General features: G+C 43.0%; 1 protein-coding gene across 2 annotated transcripts in view; it reads left to right on the top strand.

The window, feature by feature from the left end:
* Positions 1-3427: 3427 nt before the first annotated feature.
* The window catches only part of mrtfab (myocardin related transcription factor Ab), a 52158-nt gene continuing 36390 nt past the window's right edge, over positions 3428-19195 (top strand). Inside the window, exons 1-3 of one of the 2 annotated variants that reach the window (XM_080789024.1) lie at positions 3428-3527; positions 4158-4205; positions 8684-8860. In XM_080789024.1, the coding sequence (XP_080645150.1) occupies positions 8833-8860 (28 nt within the window). In that variant the 5' untranslated portion in view covers positions 3428-3527; positions 4158-4205; positions 8684-8832. Of the gene's footprint in view, positions 3528-4157; positions 4206-8683; positions 8861-12193; positions 12599-19195 lie in introns of those variants that run through there. The other variant, XM_080789023.1, reaches the window with a different exon arrangement.

Here is a 19195-nt window from a genome sequence, read left to right on the forward strand (position 1 = left end):
ACCAAGCAAGCTACAGAACGGCCAAGTGTGGACAAGGATGGACGCACACTGCACACTGCACAGACGCACAGTCTGGTGAGACGTAGGAGGACCAAAGGCAGGAGGCAAACCAAAGTCCTAGAGACCTCTCAGTCTCAGAGCAGAGAGAGCCTCCTGTTGGTTCTGGCATGAGAGAAATCACAGTGGGCGGGCCCGCAGGGGGGTGCCCTGGGCGCAGCGGTCGCTGCATGGGGTGTGGTCAGCCTTGGTTTTCTGCACCTGGCCGGCAGAACACGGACTTCCCTGTTGGCCGGGTGTAGGCAATACTATAGCTGGTGCTGGTTGCACCTCGGTGATGGCTGCGCCTGGGGCACCCCTCTGCGGATTCTCTATAGCTGCGCCTGGAGGAGAGGGGCAGTGACTTGGCCAATCACTGCTGATCTGCCATAAATGTACAATTTGGAGGGTTTTGTTTTACACTGTATTTCAGACATGTATATTTTTTTACATGAATGTTGAGTACTGGTGTTGTTTGTCCTGTATCTGTCTTGTATCTGTTGTCTGTCCTGTCTTATGTTCAAAAAACCTCAATAAAAATACTTGAATAATAATAATCACTGCTGATCTGCCAACTGGAGAGTGTAGTGGTTGATGGTTGAAACACAAGGTTGGAGACCACCTGATGACCTCTCTTCCAGGCCAAGGCTTCATTCAGTAGCATCTTTGATGTATTTACAAACTATACCCATTCAGTTATTTTATGTCCAGAAGTGGACTGGCTACTAATAGTGTAGAAGTGGTTAAAGGGCGCCATCTGGGGGATTTAATATTGGTTTGAACTGACCTCTGTCACTAGGCTTTTCACAGGCCACAGGTTCTCAATTATTTGAATTTAATACAGTAGTTACCCCTTTGGTTTAAAGATGTTGATATTCATTTTGTATTCATCCTTAGGACCCCAAATCACACCTTGGAAAGCACGAGTGTCTATTTAAAAAAAGTGTTTTTTGACTGGGGGTTCACAATATACATCTATATAACCAATCTTAAAACTGGATTTCTTCCATCAAAGTGACAGAAGAATGAAACTTCTTGCCTGGTGTCAGGGGGTGTACATTTGTGTCATTTCAAAACCCCACATTGACAATTTCGTTGGTAACATTCATAATAGTCTAATCCACTATGTCACTGACATATATACCCAGGTCTGCATGAAGGCAGTACGGTTAACAGTTGTTCTTTAAGGCATAAAACTTTTCTAAATCTCAGACATGTTTGAGACACTAGTCTTTATTGGAATGAAGAGGTCCTCACATCTAGAGTTCTCAGAAAGGTGTTTCTAAATCATTATAATTGGGATACTAGCTGAAAGAAAACCAGGACAAAAATAGATGGAGATATTATGTAAAATGGATTACGTTGCCTTGGGAATGCAAACTGAGATGTTCATGAAAGGTATTGAATTATGTCCTCCCCCACACTGTGACACTAGAGCACCTTGCCTCATCATTAGTATCGCATGTTGGTTTTTATTCTATTTAGCAGAGACTATATTTCATAGCTGGCTTTTGAAGTTTGTACTGCATTTTGTTTTTATATTGAGATTACCCATAATTTCCAAGCTTTCTCATGATAAAGAAGCAAAAGAATATGTAATATTGTATGGTGTTTCATATCAGCTTGGTTAGTGTACTATGATGTCGATGTCTTGGAGTCATGAGCTTACGGTGCTTAACTATTTGAACAAGAAGGGTAGGTACTAGGTAGTACCGTCGCCCATATTCCATCTCGCCATTCACAAGAAGACTTTGAAAAGATAAGGACTGACACTGTCTCACATCTACCATACACCAGGAAGACTGTGGATATACTTTGAAAATAAATCTGACACTGTCTCACATCTACTATACACTATAGAAGACTGCAAAGACTTTGAAAGAATTTGAAAATACCAAAGTATGACACCCAGGCACATCAGCTCTGTGAAGTTGCTAACTTCACGGAGGCTCTCACATCTACCAGAAACTAGAATCAGGATAGGACTGTAGCATATTCATTGGGTTCTTGTTGCTGAGCCCATGTTCTGCAAAGTTGGGTTGACGTCTGTCAGAATTGCTGTGTGGCTTGACAAACTGGTCAGGCTCCTACTTGGCTTCACTCCCCGAACCCACCTCACTCCTGCCCACTTTGACAGGCTGGAATGGCTTAAGGTTGACGACAGAGTAGCCTACAGCATCTTGCAATGGGTCTGGTCCACAAGATTCGATACACCACCAAGATACCCATGTACCTGTCTAGATACTTCCTTAATGTTAACGAAGTCCACACCCACAACACCAGTGGGAGTGCAACGAACCATGTACAACCCAGATTCGGCACAAACAAGGGACTAAATTATTTTCGCTCCTATATGCCAACAAAATGTGGAACGCCCTACCAACAGTCATTAAGACATGCAAATCCCTTGACTCCTTCAAAACCACTCTCAAAGGGCACCTACGGACGGCTGCAATTCGAAACTGGCCCCCGTAAAATCTGAATCCCCCCCACCGGGCCACCCCCCCCCCCCCCCTTTTTTCCCTTCACTGTATAGGTTTCTTTTTTATGATGAATTCCTGTTCTGTTCTTTGACTATATAGAAGTGTCTATTTGTACGTCTCTAAATGTTTTGATGAATTGAACATGGTGGACCCTCTTGTAAACAAGTGTAATGCTTAATTGGGTCGTCCACTCACAGTTTATAGTCTTTGTATTGAGTTTGTGCTTGAAATGTACTGTAATTCTGCAAACTGTAAATATTTCAATCAATCAAAATCAAGCACCTCGGTAGCACCTAAGGGTAGCACCTTGCTGGCAAGATGGTGTGCATTGATTTCTTGATAAATTGAAATATGACCACAATGGAAGCACGCCCTCAAAACCATAACTTCAGACCATTGCGTTGTGCACATTTCACCAGCAGATGGAAGCAGAGACGCTGCAAAAAGGTAGTTGTTATTATTGGGGTTGCTAAGGAAGATAGTGTTTAGTGTTTACGGTATATATGCGAGTATAGGGTACATTTTGGCCTTGAACACGCTTTTTAGGCACAATTTACACATCTGCCTGTTGAAATCACGGAGGTGTTGAAATGTTGAAAAAGACACTTTCAATTGGGGGGGTTCTAAATATTGTAAAAACAAAACAAAAAAAATAAATCACTTACATGTGACTTTAAAAGTTTAATAGTAAAATAAACAATATTCTTCGACAGTCAGTAAATTCCTAGACATTACGAGAACTATTATGATAAATAAAATACTGATCACTTAGTGGTAAAATAGTACGAACGTATCACCAGCCTTTCCACCGCGGAGGAACCTCACATAAACTGTGAAAGGGGGAAAAAAACAAGTTCACTTGTTTTTGAAGCGGAGGAGGGATTTCCGGTCAAAGTTTCCTTTGTGATTCGGAAGTGGTGCACTACATACATGTTTGTGGCTGGCGTGACGCTGCTACCATCAGTATCCTCGTTAACAACAACAACACCACCATCATAACCATGATAAGTAAGCATGCCATGCATTGATATTATAATATATCGCATCGTTGCGCGAAAGAGATATAGGCCTTTCCTGTGTTGGATTTACGGCGTCAAACCTGAAAAAGAATAAAATCACCAACAAAAGTCCGCGGCGTGACAGACAGGCACTGTTGGTATTCAGGTAGCATTGCTGGTTAGCAGCATAGCAAGCTTGCTAACTGGCTGAGTGCTACGAGATGTGTGCTCCTGCTTTCAGATCTAGCAAGCGCTGAGCTTATACCAGAAGCATCGAATGCATTTTTAGGCGATAGTCTTGGTTGTTTGTATTGAAGATTCCCACTTTTAGTTTGCGTTTTCACAACACGGGTGAGTTGTTGAGTTCCCCTCCCCACCCAGATTAGCTAACAATAGCCGGCCAGACTGTCTATTTTGGCCAGTGACAGCTGTAAAGGCAGCTGCCCCGTGACATCTGTGACAAGGCCTCCGATTTGTCGAGTCCAAAAATTATCAATGCTCTTAATTCCACAGAAATGTCCCTGCCACAGACTAATTAATCATACTACCTCAGGGTAGAGCCACAACTTCTGGCAGTGAAAGATTTGGCCTAGTCTCAACCTAATCAAAGCATAAACCCTGTTATTTCTCATCCTTTCAGCTCTGTCCTGCTGAAATGGGAAAACGCCCCTCAAGGATTTATTAACAGGTAAGCAACACGCCTCACAGTTCAGTTTCTCTCTCTCCGTGTCACACTATCATGCCATTGCCTATCCTATTACTTTTTCATTTTATTACTGGTCTGGAGGAAAGAGATTTGTTGCTTTGGAGCAGCTAGTCTGTCTACTGTTTTTCATTATCCTTGTGGGTAGTACTTGGGCTTTTTATAGATTGGCTCCAATGAACAAAATCAATGTGTGAACTCACTGCACTTGACATGTACATGATTCCACATAGTCATTCTTCCCTTTAAGCCCGCCTTGATGAGAGACAGGCAAGCACATAGTGTGTGTGTGTGTGTGTGTGTGTGTGTGTGTGTGTGTGTGTGTGTGTGTGTACCTGTGTGATCGTGTTGCAAATCTATCTGTAAGACTAGTGTAGGCGTGCACAGAGGAATGAATACGAGAGAACACAGTGTCCCTCCCTCGTGCATTGTAGCAGTACAATGCACTCTGCATGTTTCAACATTATCACTGTTGGACATGGTCGCTACAGGCAAGGGGGATGAAACAAAATACTGATGATGAAACAAGCATACCAGTGTAAATGAGCCAGTGGTTTACTTTGGTTATTAACTTTTTGAGAACTTGATATCCTGCTGGTCTGTAATTGCAGTGATTACTTTAATCGGTTGGGAGCCTAGTTCCTCTCATGGAAACGGCCCTTGCTGACTAATAAAACATTCATTTTTTTCCTTTTGAAAAAAAAGAAGGTTTTTGTGGCTTTTTGCCTTTATTGATATATTTTACAGTAGTTACACAGGAAAGGGGGAGGGGGAAGACACGCAGCAATGGTCATCGGGATTGGGACTCGAACCCGTGGCGGGACACGCTGTCAGGCCAGCCTAGGTGCCTGGACCAACATGAATCTTTTTAACAAGATTGAGCCTGTATATACAGTTATCATGTAGTTTAGGACCTCAGCAGAAGACTTAAGTTTAAAGACATTTGATAGCAATGTGTTGTGCCGTGACAGAGCACGTATCACATGCTGTGTCTTTACTCTTTAGGCCTTAGTAGCATCACCTGTGCTGCCTGACTGCAAAGCAAATTTGTCAACTAACAGGCAGCACATTTAACTAATGTCATTTGTCAGGTGACTGGCTGAATTCCAGCACATAAAAATGTAGCATTATGACAGCGGTGTAGTAGGCTACCTACCGGTACTACCTAGTACCTACACATTTCCATGTCACCGATACCGAATAGAGTTATGTGTCACAATGCTGCAACACTGTGACCTTCTGTTATTGATTTACAGACTACTGCATTGTGGTGCCTGGGAATTTCACTGCTGTGTTATTTCCCATTTTTGCAACCTCATTTCATTTCCTTGTTTCTCTATCCCTCTGAATGGTGATGCCTGTGTGCCCCTCAGCAAGGCTTCTCTCGGCTGATACAATTCATGTCTGAAGTTTTGTTGTGTGATCATGTCCAGGTTTTAATGTAATTATCCTGAAATTAACCCATGAAGCTAAATGGTTTGGCTACAGAGTTAAAGCTCTCCCTGCTTATTTATCAATTAGATTAGTGAGGATGCTAGAGGATTGGCTGAGGGCTGATGTCATGCTGATGATACTGTGACTAAATAAACAAGTATGTTTGCAGTGCACAATTTGCAGTAGACAATCACTTGATTGATTGTTTATTATTATTCTCCTATCATTATATTAGGCCGAAAGATTTGATGTTCATGAATGTAATGATCGGTCAGTTTTGTGTAGCTTATTTACTTATTACACTGTTTCTCCGCCTTCCAGGGATGCTTTGCAAACCAAAACGTGTAGACTGAATAGTTTCCCACACTAGGTCCCTTTTCTGTTTGTCAAAGTTTTCAGTGGGAACGTTATAAGTGGAGGCAATACATGCACATTAAAATGCATGCGAGGCTCGCACATATACGTTCGTGCACGTTCTTCTTTTGGCTGCATTGTGCAATTTACGATAGCCTAATCAGAGCTTTCCATACTCAAATTACACACACATTAAAACCATTTGGTTCCATTTGAGATTTTGAGGATAATGGTCTGGATAATGTCTGTAATTTCAAGTAAAATATAGTCTTCATCAGAGGCACATCTCAAAATCAAGAGCGACCATTGGTTCATGAGGTAAAGGTATCTTCAGTGATTTCACTCAATTCAAACTATAGAGTGTGCTGACCAAGGAGTTCCTCCCTGTCCCCAGTTCACCCCTGGGGTCAAAAAAGCTTAGGTTTCGTTTTTGGCACTTCCGGTTCCTGCCTGTTGTATTTGTCTCCTAGCAACCGAAGATCATTCAGACGGTGGCGACAAGCGTCTTCTAGTGCACTAACACTGAAAACACAAACATTTTCTCGTCTTTGGCACAGAAAGAGTTTTAACCCATTCTGGACGGGAACCCCTTTTATTTTGGTGTTTTAAGCATTATGGTATACTTAAGCTGTTGGAAAATAGCAGATGTACAAGCTCATAGCATGTGCCGTGCTACGTTTTTAACTAAAATCTTTGCTTCTGGGGGCGTTCCTGGAATTTTCAGATTGGGGGTCAATAATTATACAGATAATTCTAGGGGTCCTTGACATGAAAAAGGTTGAACCACTGAGATAGAAACATATGTTCTTCAGAAAACTTGTTAGGATTTAGAAGCCTTTTTTCTTTTTTAGAATCGGCCTTAGGTCTAAATGGGTTCATGTGAATATAAGATATGGTAATTTGAACACATAGGCTAAGGCTACCTACAATATGTGGAAATGTAAATCTATGTAGAATAATGCTTACTCTGAGGTTTGATAACTAGAGAGCCACCCAACGGCAGTCAGACGGCACTCGTCTTATTTCCCCCTGGCCACTGTGGCCGGCGCCCCGGTAGGCACAAAACGCACATTTGCAGCAAGGTTCGTAAACACTGCAGCAGAAGCCGTGAGGACATCACTGCCTTTTGTAAACAGCCATTAGCCGCCTGCTGTCCAAACCGGCCCAGGACCTGTCCAGTTCATCTCTGAAATGAAGCTGGTCAAGGCCTTTAGGGAAATGTGTTTTGAATTGTGAAGAATAAATCAAAAATAAATCGGTATACACTTGAAGATTGCAGATTAATTTAAATTCCGGATTTTGCTTTTGTAGGAAAGGGCAAAACTCAGTCGGAAGCTGTCATAATATTGAGTGCTAGCCTAGGATGTTTCTCAACCACTGTCCATGATGGACAGGCACTCTGTAAAGGAAACACCAGTCTGACTTAGACAGGCAAAAGTTGTTGGTACCACCAACATGTACATTTTTCCCCAATGGTTTTTTTCAATCTTTAGCCTACAGTCCTGCATTCTGTGTGTGTGTGTGTGTGTGTGTGTGTGTGTGTGTGTGTGTGTGTGTGTTTTTGAGAGTTCCATAATTGCGCAACAAAGACATTCAATGTTTTGATGGTGACTGTCTTGGCGTGTTGTAACGTGCTCAAGCCCTTCAGGTACCAGATCTCTCTATCTTGCGCTCTCTCTTTCTCCCTTTTTATTCTCCCACCCTCCGCTCTGTTCCGCTCAGTGTCTCCTGACCTGAAAGCGATAGGCGTGTCAGCAGCAAGGGAAGGATTGAGAGAAAGGAGATGGGGCGATGGTGGAGGGGGGTTGCAAGGAGAGAGCGGGTGAGAGAGATAAAACCAGAGATGGAGTGAGGGAGGAGATGAGTTGGCAAGTTAGAACAGGAGGTATAGAAGATTTCTGGCCCTCCACTAGTGACAATATCATCACGTTCTTTCTCCATCTTTGGAGATCTGCTAACTCTTTAACAAGTTATTAAGGTCGGCAGCTAAAACAATTATTGATCTAGCAGTAGCCTGTTTTCTTTTCTTTTAATATTTTAGTTTTAGCTTTTGCCTTTATTGATAGTTATTAGTGAAGACAGACAGGAAAGTGGGAGGGAGAGACATGCAGCAAAGGTCTTCATGAACGGGACTCGAACACGCAACGCGCTGTCAGGCCAAAGCCTATATGTGGCATGCGCCTGGACCACTAGGCCAGCGGGCGCCCCAGCAGTAGCCTGTTAATGTTGCATTTTACCACTGCACAAAGTGACACAGACAGACAACAGGTATTCAACTGGACAAATGGGTATAACGGGAATTGCATAACAAGGTGGGGCATGCATTCCCTATTTGCATCTTTCTCAAGTAGGCTGGTACCTAACGGGCAGCGGTCTAGTACTTTGATGGTTTAGTTATCACACTATTGTAATGAAATTGCTGCAAGCATAGATGGAAAAACTATTGGCATTGGCAAAAGACTCACTACGTATTGTGATCTATCAGCGGTGTCCATCTGACACACCCATTGTGTGGGTCCTCGTAACACACAGGCCATGACGCTGAGCCACGAGGTGGAAAGACACATGGATAGACAGGGATCCATGCCTTTTTATAGATGAGATCAATCTGACTCTTAATACAAAACTGTTGTGCTTTCCTGTTTGTTTACTTTGTGTTTTATTTTGCGCTGCAGGTCTCTCTGTCACCCTGGCAACACTGGACCCACAGAAGGGGGTAGAGCCATGTCCCGGCAGTGGACCGGCGACGGGCTCTGCCCCCAGCCCTCAGAGCGAGGCAGTGACCAATGAGCTGCAGGAACTTTCCCTACAGCCCGCCCCCAACATGCTGCCACTGCGGGAGAGGAAGAATGGTGAGAGGACACTAAACAACAACTTGCTATGTGTTTACTCACAAGTTAACACACACACACGCGCACATGCGCACACACGTACACACGTGCACACGTGCACACAATCATACACGCTCGCACACTCTCTCTCTGTGTGTCTCTGTATTTGTCACTCATCCTTTTTTCCCTCTCACCCCGGTTGCAAAGAGCTGAAATGCCACATTAATTGTTGTACACCACTATCATTATATACTTCAACATTACCAGCTTTATAATGCTGACATAGAACGTCTGTATGAATTGCTAAAATGTATTTGTTGTTTTGAGTCTGTTTACACATCGATTTCCTCAGTACATTAGGCCAAGCAAAATAAATGATTGGTCTACGGTTGGCGACCCATTTGATTTTATTGGCATTTGGTGGAAAAAAAAGTCACTCAGACCAAAAAGGTCTTTATATATGCATATATATATGCAGCCCAACAAAACGTAGCCTACACCTGCCCAAAGCCAAGTTCAAGTTGTTTAACGACGTACTCAGCTTATTAGAGAAGTCAGCTTCTCCGTCCCAGAGAGCACGACGGGTGGATTGACAGTTGACGTTACTGTGTACTGGTTTGTCTTGCGCTGATTTGAATGAAAACACTGGCGTGCAATTATACTTTATATACGGATCCTGACAACAGTGTTATCCCATTCCCCACACGTGGATAAAGAAGAGGGCAAAGTAGGAGCTGTTTTAAGTGCATTGAGTGTCACGCCTTAATATTCTAAGAGAAGAGACATTTTTTATTATAAATATATATATAATAAAATAAATTCCCTACCGACTCAGCCCAAAAATGACAGCCAATCATTTATTTTGCTTGGCCTTACCCTCTGCTCACACAGATGTCATGCCAACCAGTGGTTGTTCATACACATAAGTACTCATTCTGTCATTTCAAAAGTGTTCCTCCAGTGGTAAAGCCACTTCAAGTGGTGCTACAGTCTTGAAAGGGTGGCCACTCTGGCAGATACAAAATCTGCACAGCATATAGCTTTGTATCTTTGTAGCTGAAGTTGAAACCAGCTCAATATTTTTGTAGTTGTTGTAGTTTTTGTAGCAGCTACAAACGTCAGCAGAGATGGAGCTCTGGTGTTTGTTTAGACAGATATCTCGTGTTGTGTTTATAGCTACCTAAAGACTCCTCACTCAAAGTGCGGGCAACGGGCAACTCGAAAGCAAACTCCAGTCCACATGCCCAAACATGTGCACAGTTTCGCTCTGATCAAGCCAACGGCGCCGGAGATTAGTTGATCACAGACGGACACGGACAGACAGACAGGGTGCAATACATACTCTCTCCCCATGCCTTTGGCCTTTAGAAGACAAAAAAGCAAAAAAAAGCATATCCACAGGCCACTGCAACATGTGAGCTTGTAGATTGACAATTTTTTTCATTAGTCGTCTAACAACCAGTATATACTGTAGGACTTAAGTGGTTAAGAGAGCAGCACAGCTATTTTTGGGAGTCCCATTTCAGGCCTGTGTTTTTGAACGAAGACACTGTAGGATTTCTCCGCAATCGTTGTTGGCTTGGGCCAGTAGTAAAAGTGTTTCTTTGCTATACACCCAAGCAGGTGGAGTCATCATTGAAGTCCCACTTTTACCACACACACACACACACACACACACACACACACACACACACACACACACACACACACACACACACACACACACACACACTCTAACACAGCATAGTTGAGAGCACAAATGGGTACTTTTTACAAGACGGGAGTCGGGACCAGTGCACTGCCACTGTCAGCGTGCAGTGTGCACCCTTGCCATAACGGAGCACTGTTGGCTATTGTTCTGAGATGGGCGTTGGCCTTCCTGTTTTATACAGGCGTGGTTGATCTGGTTAATGTTTTGCCATATATGAGATCTGTATAGTGGTATAATAGTAACCTAGTATCCAGTATAACAAAAAACTTGAACTACATTGAAACATTTGAATTACAGAGGTGACTGTTGTGTAATTAGCCATAGACTTATAGTACAATAAGCAGAGGTACAGGTTAGTGCCTATCACCCCTCTTTTAGACACACACATCACACAGCCTGAGGCCACCACTCCCCAGCCTTAAACAACCCCATCCCCAACTTGCATTAGCCTATTCCTTACACATATTTCATGCTCGCAGTGCAAAGCAGGCATGTTGCTGCAAGAATCCTCTGGCTAATCTTGACATGGAGATGCTTTAAAGAGCAGAATTCAGTGTGTGCGTTTGTGATTACCAGTCAGACAGCATGATGATATAATACCAGCATATCGGTCCTTTCGTAATATCCTGTGTGGGAAATTACCACAAGCCACCAGCCAGATGCCAGAAACTTGCCAAACTTGCCAAAAATGTTGCTCTTTATTGGGACCCAATAAAGAGCAACATTTTTGGCAAGTTTCTGACAGTGTGCGTGACCTTAAAGATAACCTTTTCAAGTATGCTTTATTGCCCTACGCACCTGTCTCTAGCCTTCTGAGGTGTGCATCAGCCTTTTGCTAAACCCAACTGACATTATCACCCCCCCCATGCCAATCATTATTCAAAGTAATGCAGAGAGAGAGCACAAGGAGGCCGACAGTGCAGGGAGAGCATGGCATCGGGGTAAAAAGTCTTTAATGTTAATTTAAATTGAGATATTGTATAAAATGATGTTAAAGGCAAAAAATAAACAAAAAACGCTGTCGTTGCACGCCGGCCCTGCAAAACGAGTGCTGGACAGAACTTGGCCCCAGGCAAAAACGAATTGCCTAACCCTACGGCCTTCTCCAAATAAATTGCATGGGGTCGTTGTGTGGCAAATTCTTGATTGTATAACCAAGCAAACCCAAGGTATTATCATGTAATGATAATGCATCATGTAATGGCCAGTTTTGACGCGCCCTTGTGTGCAAGAATCTCGGTGACTGCGTAAGTGTACATGAGAGCTTTGCATGGGAGTGAGTGTACATCCAGCCAATTTCAAGATATAGACCGTTCACATGAGTGCAGGCTAGGACCAACCCACTATTTGGATAAGTGAGCCCTTGCTGGTAGACGAGATCAACTTTGGGACAGATGAGCATGACATGCGGTCTGGCGGGTGTGCACTGTGCACCAGACGGCGGCAGCAGAAGAAGAAAATAATTAAAGTAAATCTGGAGGAGGAGAAATTGAGGAGAGGGAGGAGACGGTGGGGGAGGGGGGGGGTCGTATTGCATAACTTCTCTGAGAGGGGAAAAGAGGTAGAGCGACAGAATACAGACGGATAGAATTGGAGGGTGTGTGTTGCTAGATCTGGAGGAGCCCAGAAGGTGAGGAGGAATGTGCCTCTGTACCAGCTTGTCATTTTCCTTCTCACTTTTAGTTTTAACTTGGGGAGTGACTTAACCGAGAAAGAAGGCAGTGGCTGCAAAGAAGTAACCCTCAGGGTTTTTCTAAAAGAAGTGTTTTGAAGGAAGTGGGTGTGAGAAGGTGTAGCCTCAGGACAGGTCACAACTCAAACACACAGACCTGCACACGCCCACTTCACCAGGGCGCGCACTCACTTGACAACTGTCATGACCAGTCCATCGTAACTTGTGGAGTACAACGGCTGCAGAGAGACTGGACTTCTCCCAACTACAATTATTTTCTTCTCCTCTCCTGATGGATTTATAATGGATAATTTAAAGCAGCAAGGAGGTTGACGTTAAATCAGCATGGTACAGAGGGATAGGAGAATAACGTCAGGTAAAACTCCTTACAGAATGATGCCTAGTGTGCACTCTCAGGGTGTTGGTTGGTGCATTGAGAAATGATGTTGTAACTGACTCACCTGTAAGCCATGTGTTTGTCTGACTTTGAGCACTTTGCGTAGGTCAATAATACTATAAAACCTCTACTGCTGCTGTTATACTACCTGTTGCTTAAGTGTGTGTGTGTGTGTGTGTGTTGTTATACTACCTGTTGCTTAAGTGTGTGTGTGTGTGTGTGTGTGTGTGTGTGTGTGTGTGTGTGTGTGCGCGTGCACGCACGCACTTTTTCGTGTGAGCATTTGCATGCAAGCCTGTACGTTTAAGTTGTAGATGCCTCACATATCTGATTTAGTGTGTATACTGGTCTGAGCTGCACTCGTATTGTGTGTGTAAGAGAGAAGGCCTGTGCTTCTCATCTGTGTTACAATAGAGAAGCATTTATTGCTTCTAAAGGTGTCCTGTTAAAAGTTTTACAGGCAGCCTCTAATCTTAAGGCCGATTGAGCACCGGAAAAATCCAAACTATGCTTCCCCTTTCACTGCCACAGAAGTTTATATTCATCATAATCATCATCATTATTATCTGGCCCTGTCATCGAGCCAAGACTCCGGAAAGAGATGAAAGGACACACTAGTATGTGCTTCATATAGCAGTTTCAGCATAGCTTGCAACTGGTGCAAAAAAGGGAAGAACCTCTGCAGGTAAAAGGTAACCACCATATCCAGAAGTTCTGAAACAATATTCTCATCATGAGACAAAAACTCTTGAGTTACTCTCATTAGTTAGTTAGCCAAGTCCCAAGTTTACTGTCTACAACTATGTCTTCCCATCAGATTTGTGGTATCCATTGACTGACACTTGTTCTCACTACATGGGTGATGTTGATACATAGTTACATACATACATGCATACATACATCTGTAGGAGCCACTGCTCCCTGAGGGCTCACAGGCCTGGACTTGGGGTGGGGTCAGGGACTCAGATGGGGCTGAAAGTGTCTGGCTGACTGGCTGCAGAGCGACATGGAATGTTGTCTGGTCTTGCTGAAGCTGTTGTAGATTCACAGCTAATGTTCACTCGGAACACATTGTTCATAAATAGACGAACATGCAAAGTATGCCTTCGGAGACCCTCTGGGGGAGGGATTTTAACCGGCTATGGATTGGTACCAACAACCGGTAACATTGAGTAATGGTTTATTATTGGTTATAACTGGAATACCAATAAGCTCCTAGACAAACGGGGCTGCTATCCTCATTTAATAGTCTATTGATTACAAAAGTGTCACAAACATACCGGTAGGCTTTATTAGGGAGCCCCACTCGGGTAACAGCCACAAGGGTATATTTGAAGACTAATTTTTTTAAGTGAAGTTGGGAACTTCTCTTCTGGTCCACCCATTCCTAAGACATGTGAGAATGGTCCACTGAAGAAAATAAATAAAAACGTCCATTGTAGGTGTATTGGGATTTTACTCTTAACACACTATCACTAAATACCTGCCTGTAGAAAAAACCAGGGATGTGGGCAGGGAAACAAACCTTCCTTCTATGATGTCACAGAAAGACCCCTCCTGGAGAATTGGTCCTGACTCCTCACTAATGTTCATGATAAAATAGCACCATTTCTTTCTACTCAGTCTATGTCTCATAGGAGGGCTGTGGGCAGTTCAGAAACCGTCCACCAGTGGGGAGTAGAAACTGCAGGCTTTCTATTCCTGAAAAGTTGCAATTTGATAATGGAAGCCACCGTTCTCACGATAATAAAAATATTTTTTGAAAGAAATCTTGTTTAAACAAAAACCCCAGCGATGATGTCACTGGTGGACGGGTTTCTCAACTGCCCACAGCCCTCCCATGAGAAACGGACTGAGTAGGAATTTATTAGTGAGGACCAATTACATGAAGATAAGTTTGATTGATTTAATTTCAGGGGGATCCAATTGAGACCAAGGTCTCTTTTTCAATGGCGCCCTGTATACAAACAAGAACATTTACAGGATACATGTATTTGTGTATTTTATTTATTTAAGAAATAGGTTGTTGTGACTGTAATGGGCAATTGTTTAGATCAGGGGTTCCCAAACATTTTAGCTTGAGACCCTATAGGACTGATTCCCAGCACGACTTTGTCATTTATACCTCGATAAACATTCCAAGGAGAGTAGAATACCCACTGTGGTGCATCTTTAAGAGGATACTGCTTGGGGCTATCTGAGATGTCTGGGCCATCCAGGCCTGTCTCAAAGAGAGAGCCTTACATTGCCACCACAGTAATTTCTGTCCATTTTATATCCACTCTTGTTAATGTTTTGTGACCATTTATATGCAGAGCGGTTCTTCCCTATTCTCGGTGCTAAAAGCCATTTGTACAGTTGCAGTACATTAATGGCCACAGTAATCTTATTTACTATCTGAAACATAAGTGTGATATTGCTGCCATGCAACTATATATCATAAGGTCATATTTTGAGAAATAAATATATTGATGATACTTCAGTCTAGCATGTCTATTGCATTGTAGACTGTTGCCCTCCCTATGCATTTACTACTGCGGACAAAATCCTTCTTTAATGTTGTTACACAGTGGATGAGTGGAACCAATTTTGCATTTCTAAGCAATACAAAAATTAAAATCCCGTCTCAACTAATTACCAGATTGTTCCTTGTATTGTATATTTTGACAGCTGAGAACTCTATTTTATTTAAATTGCTGCATTTATATCGGTCGGGATCCAAGAAGAACTGAATTCTGCAGTGGCTAAAAGTGTGGATGTGTAGCGCCCATGCGAGCCCATAGCCCTATAGCAGAAGTGTGTGTGGTTGGCGGCAATGTTATGTAACTATATGGAAGGCTGCCAACAGCTCAAGCCCCGGTACACACTCTCAGCAGGCAGGGGGGGGGGGGCAGATGGAGGGAATGAGATGTAGAGATTTATAGACAGGGGAGAGAGCGGGAGGGGGTGGTGGGGGAAAGAGAAGCAAAGTATGGGGAGAATGAGAGTGGGGGACTGAGGATGGGTGCATGGTGGGGTCCATGTGTTCTCCAACAGTCCAAACACAGCTGGGGCAAAACTAAAGCTCTGTCCCAGAACAGCTTTGCCAGAGCAAAAGCTGTAGATTCATCCATTTTCTGCCGCTCCTCTCCTCTTTCAACAATTTATTTTCCTGTCTCTCTCCCATATTATTACTCTTACTCTACTTATTAACTCTTTATGTGAGTGCCTTCTTAAATAGATCATGTCGATGTGGTCGACACAGGGAACAGCCAGCTAGTGTTCGGCTATCCCACCACCACAGTTGCATAACAAAATGTTCTCTTTTCTAAACAACTGGGAGACTAAATGCTGTAGGATTTCGAGTGAACCCAAACAGATTTTGCACACTTCTATTCTATCATAAACACACTGGTATGAGTGTACATGGACACGATTAAACACGTTTATGTAACTGCCTTGGGAAAGGCTTCCATTATTTATGTGTCCTATACACACACACCCATTGGCTATGTATGAATCACCACGCAAAAGATGCCGATGCACACATGGGACTCACAGATTAGAACACAGACAGACGGACACTGTGTGTTCTGTGTGTCAGACAACTCACACAGTGTCTTCATAATTCAATGTTAATTTTGGAACAAACATGCATTTATAGCCTGGCACAAGAAGCCTTCCAGCATTACGGTGCTACCTGACAGCACTTTATTTCAACAATTAACACATGCATGCTCACGTGTGCAAACTGTGCATACACACCCTTAACTTTGATTTGCAACTTCCAATAAAGTTCTATTGATGATTATGAGTGAATGGAGTCAAACGAGATCTATAGCCTAAAGCTAGGCAAAGTGTCAGCATTTTGATAAGGTCTTCTCTGTGCAGCACCTACTGTACAAGCCCACTCATGTTGCCTTCTTATGTTTTCAGACTTTTCACATGTGCACATTGGTATCGTACCACACACTTGGGGCCACCTACGTGCACATGTAAAAAAAAAAAAAAAAGGGTTTGCCAGGATTTGTGTGTCTGCTCTGTGTGCGAGGTTATTTTTCCTTGTATTTCTCCCTCAGGGATCAGTAATTGTGATTCTGGGCTCACAGGAATATTTTGTTACATCTGTTGACAGGAATATTATGGTCTACACCTCTACAATCTTCGCTAGCAATTGTGCTTGTAATGTAAGAATTGAAACATACTTCATGTAGTTGCACTCAATGTAAAGAGTCCTGGGATGCAGGGATGGTCTTTTAGACGAGTCCCAGGGAAATGTTATGAGTCCGACTTCAACAACGTTAGGAGTCATATTTTGCCATTTTTACAAATTTCATTTTACATGGTTATAATGTGATTATATTCATGTTGAAAACAAAAGAAGACATTATTATAACTAAAGCTAGCAAAATAAACTAGAATAAAAAACAGTACAGTAGTGCATCGCATGGATGCAGACGGTTGTTGCACCCCACTTATATATAAGTGGGGTGAGTCATTAGGCATTGAGTCACAGAGTTAGGAGTCTGAGCCACGTACTACTAAATATAGACGTAGAGGTAGTTTACTGGACTGTTGTATTTTGTTACCATGACTCACGCTCTGAACTATGCGACAACAAGGCGGGAAATCAGTTTAGAAGACATCAGCAGGGTACAAAAAAACAGCACAGCTTTCCACGATTGCAGCCGCTAACCACTGTGTGCTCACACAAAGTCATACACATTTGCAAATTCACAGACAGATCCATTCATATGATAAAGCACACACTAACACAACATGAAATGGCATTGATAACCGTAAATAGTTCCTAATAATGGTTTGGGACTTCAAGTGACTAGCCTTCGTTCCTTGGATAGCTCATTATACCAGGCTCAGCTCCTATAATATCAGTTTGACTCACTACCAGTACACAGCTGTCTGTGTGCAGGCTTCCCCAACACAGTAAAACTGTTTGGTGAGCGTGTATATCAGGTCAGTGTACTCTGTCTTTAGGTTGAGAGTGAGACCACCAATACCATTGCAGCTGTTTTTGGTTGAATTCTTCCACATCTCAGTTTAAAGTGTAGATCAAATGCAAGCAACGGCCTGCCCATTTTGTCTGCCTAGAGTAAACAACGAGGCACCACTTAGAATTATAAACTAATAGAATCTGGAGAGGAGAGTGGATGGGTAAGTGGGTTGGGGTGGATGCTTTGTAAAGCCACAGAGAACTTCTTCAAGCAGAACATTAGCACACAAGTCACACACACGGTGCGCACACGCACACACACACACACACACACACACACACACACACACACACACACACATGACACGCACACACACAAAAACGTATAAATAACTTGTGGTTAAGTAATTAGATTATTTATTTTCTTTCTTTATTTTGTTTACCTATTCTTCGGCATTGCTGCTGCCATTTGAAGTGTGGAAGAACCCGTTCTGTCCGTCTCAAAACGGGTTGGTTCAGTCCTACGTGTATGGGAAACTCTGTCCGTCCCCTTTTCCCAGACACACTAATCCTATGTCTCTCAACTTTACACTCACTCACATTTGTAATACAGATATAAACACCATGCACCTTGTGCGTCATCTGCAAGAGGAATTATTTGGGGTGATGGGGTGGGTGTAAATTAATGATGCAAGCATTTCACAAGGCGCTTTGCGTGTAAAAAAAACAGACATTCTTTCACCATGTTCATGCGTGCTTTTCATCACTAGCCTGCTAACTAGTTAGTTCAAAGATGTGAATGTTTTGTTTTGCAATGACTCGGGCTCACTCTCTCTTTAAGCAACTTAAGGCTTCTGTCTGCCTCGCGTTAGGAAACCTTGTCCCATGCTCCTGTCATGCACAAGTTCTCTCAGCTCTATACTCTGTCTGTCTGTCTCTCTCTCTCTCTCTCACACACACACACACACCCCATCTAACCCTCTCTTCAACTCTTAGTGTTTTGTGTATTTACATTGTTGTCATTCAGCTGATGCCCCAGACGATATAGTCTACCATTGAGCTGCACGATTGAAATTGAAAGGCATTTGAATTGGTTATTTTCAGTGAGCAACATGGTTCTACGATAAAGTACACATAAAGCTTTTAACTAGGAGTTACCCAAAAGTCATGTTGATGGGGCTTGCATCTACAGCAGGGGTTGATCTCAGGGCCATTCCTGCTGTCTAGTATGCACACAAGGCTGGCTGTCTGATCACTGTAGTACCGAATAGCAAGAAAAAACCTGTGTTTTGTTTTTTGTATCTGTGTTTGTGTGTGCACGGCAGTGACAACATGCCCGTGCGCCGTAGGATTAAATGACAAGCAGACTTAATGAGAAAGGAAATTTAGGAAAGCCCATGGAAGTGGAGTATTAGGGGGGTTGTTCAAAAAGCAAAGGATCTCAGATGTTCAGTTATGTAACGGACTTCCCTCTAAAAATGTCATTTTCCACTCTACTTCACCCTCAGTCTACACACACTCTCTCTCTCTCTCTCTCTCTCTCTCTCTCTCTCTCTCTCTCTCTCTCTCTCTTTTTTCCCATCCCACCATACAGTAGTTTCATATTACTAGATCCTAACAGCTGCCAGATTTCAAGTCTCCTCCTC

The sequence above is a fragment of the Protomyctophum bolini genome (assembly GCF_963924005.1).
Source record: "Protomyctophum bolini genome assembly, chromosome: 18".
NCBI classification, from domain to species: domain Eukaryota; kingdom Metazoa; phylum Chordata; class Actinopteri; order Myctophiformes; family Myctophidae; genus Protomyctophum; species Protomyctophum bolini.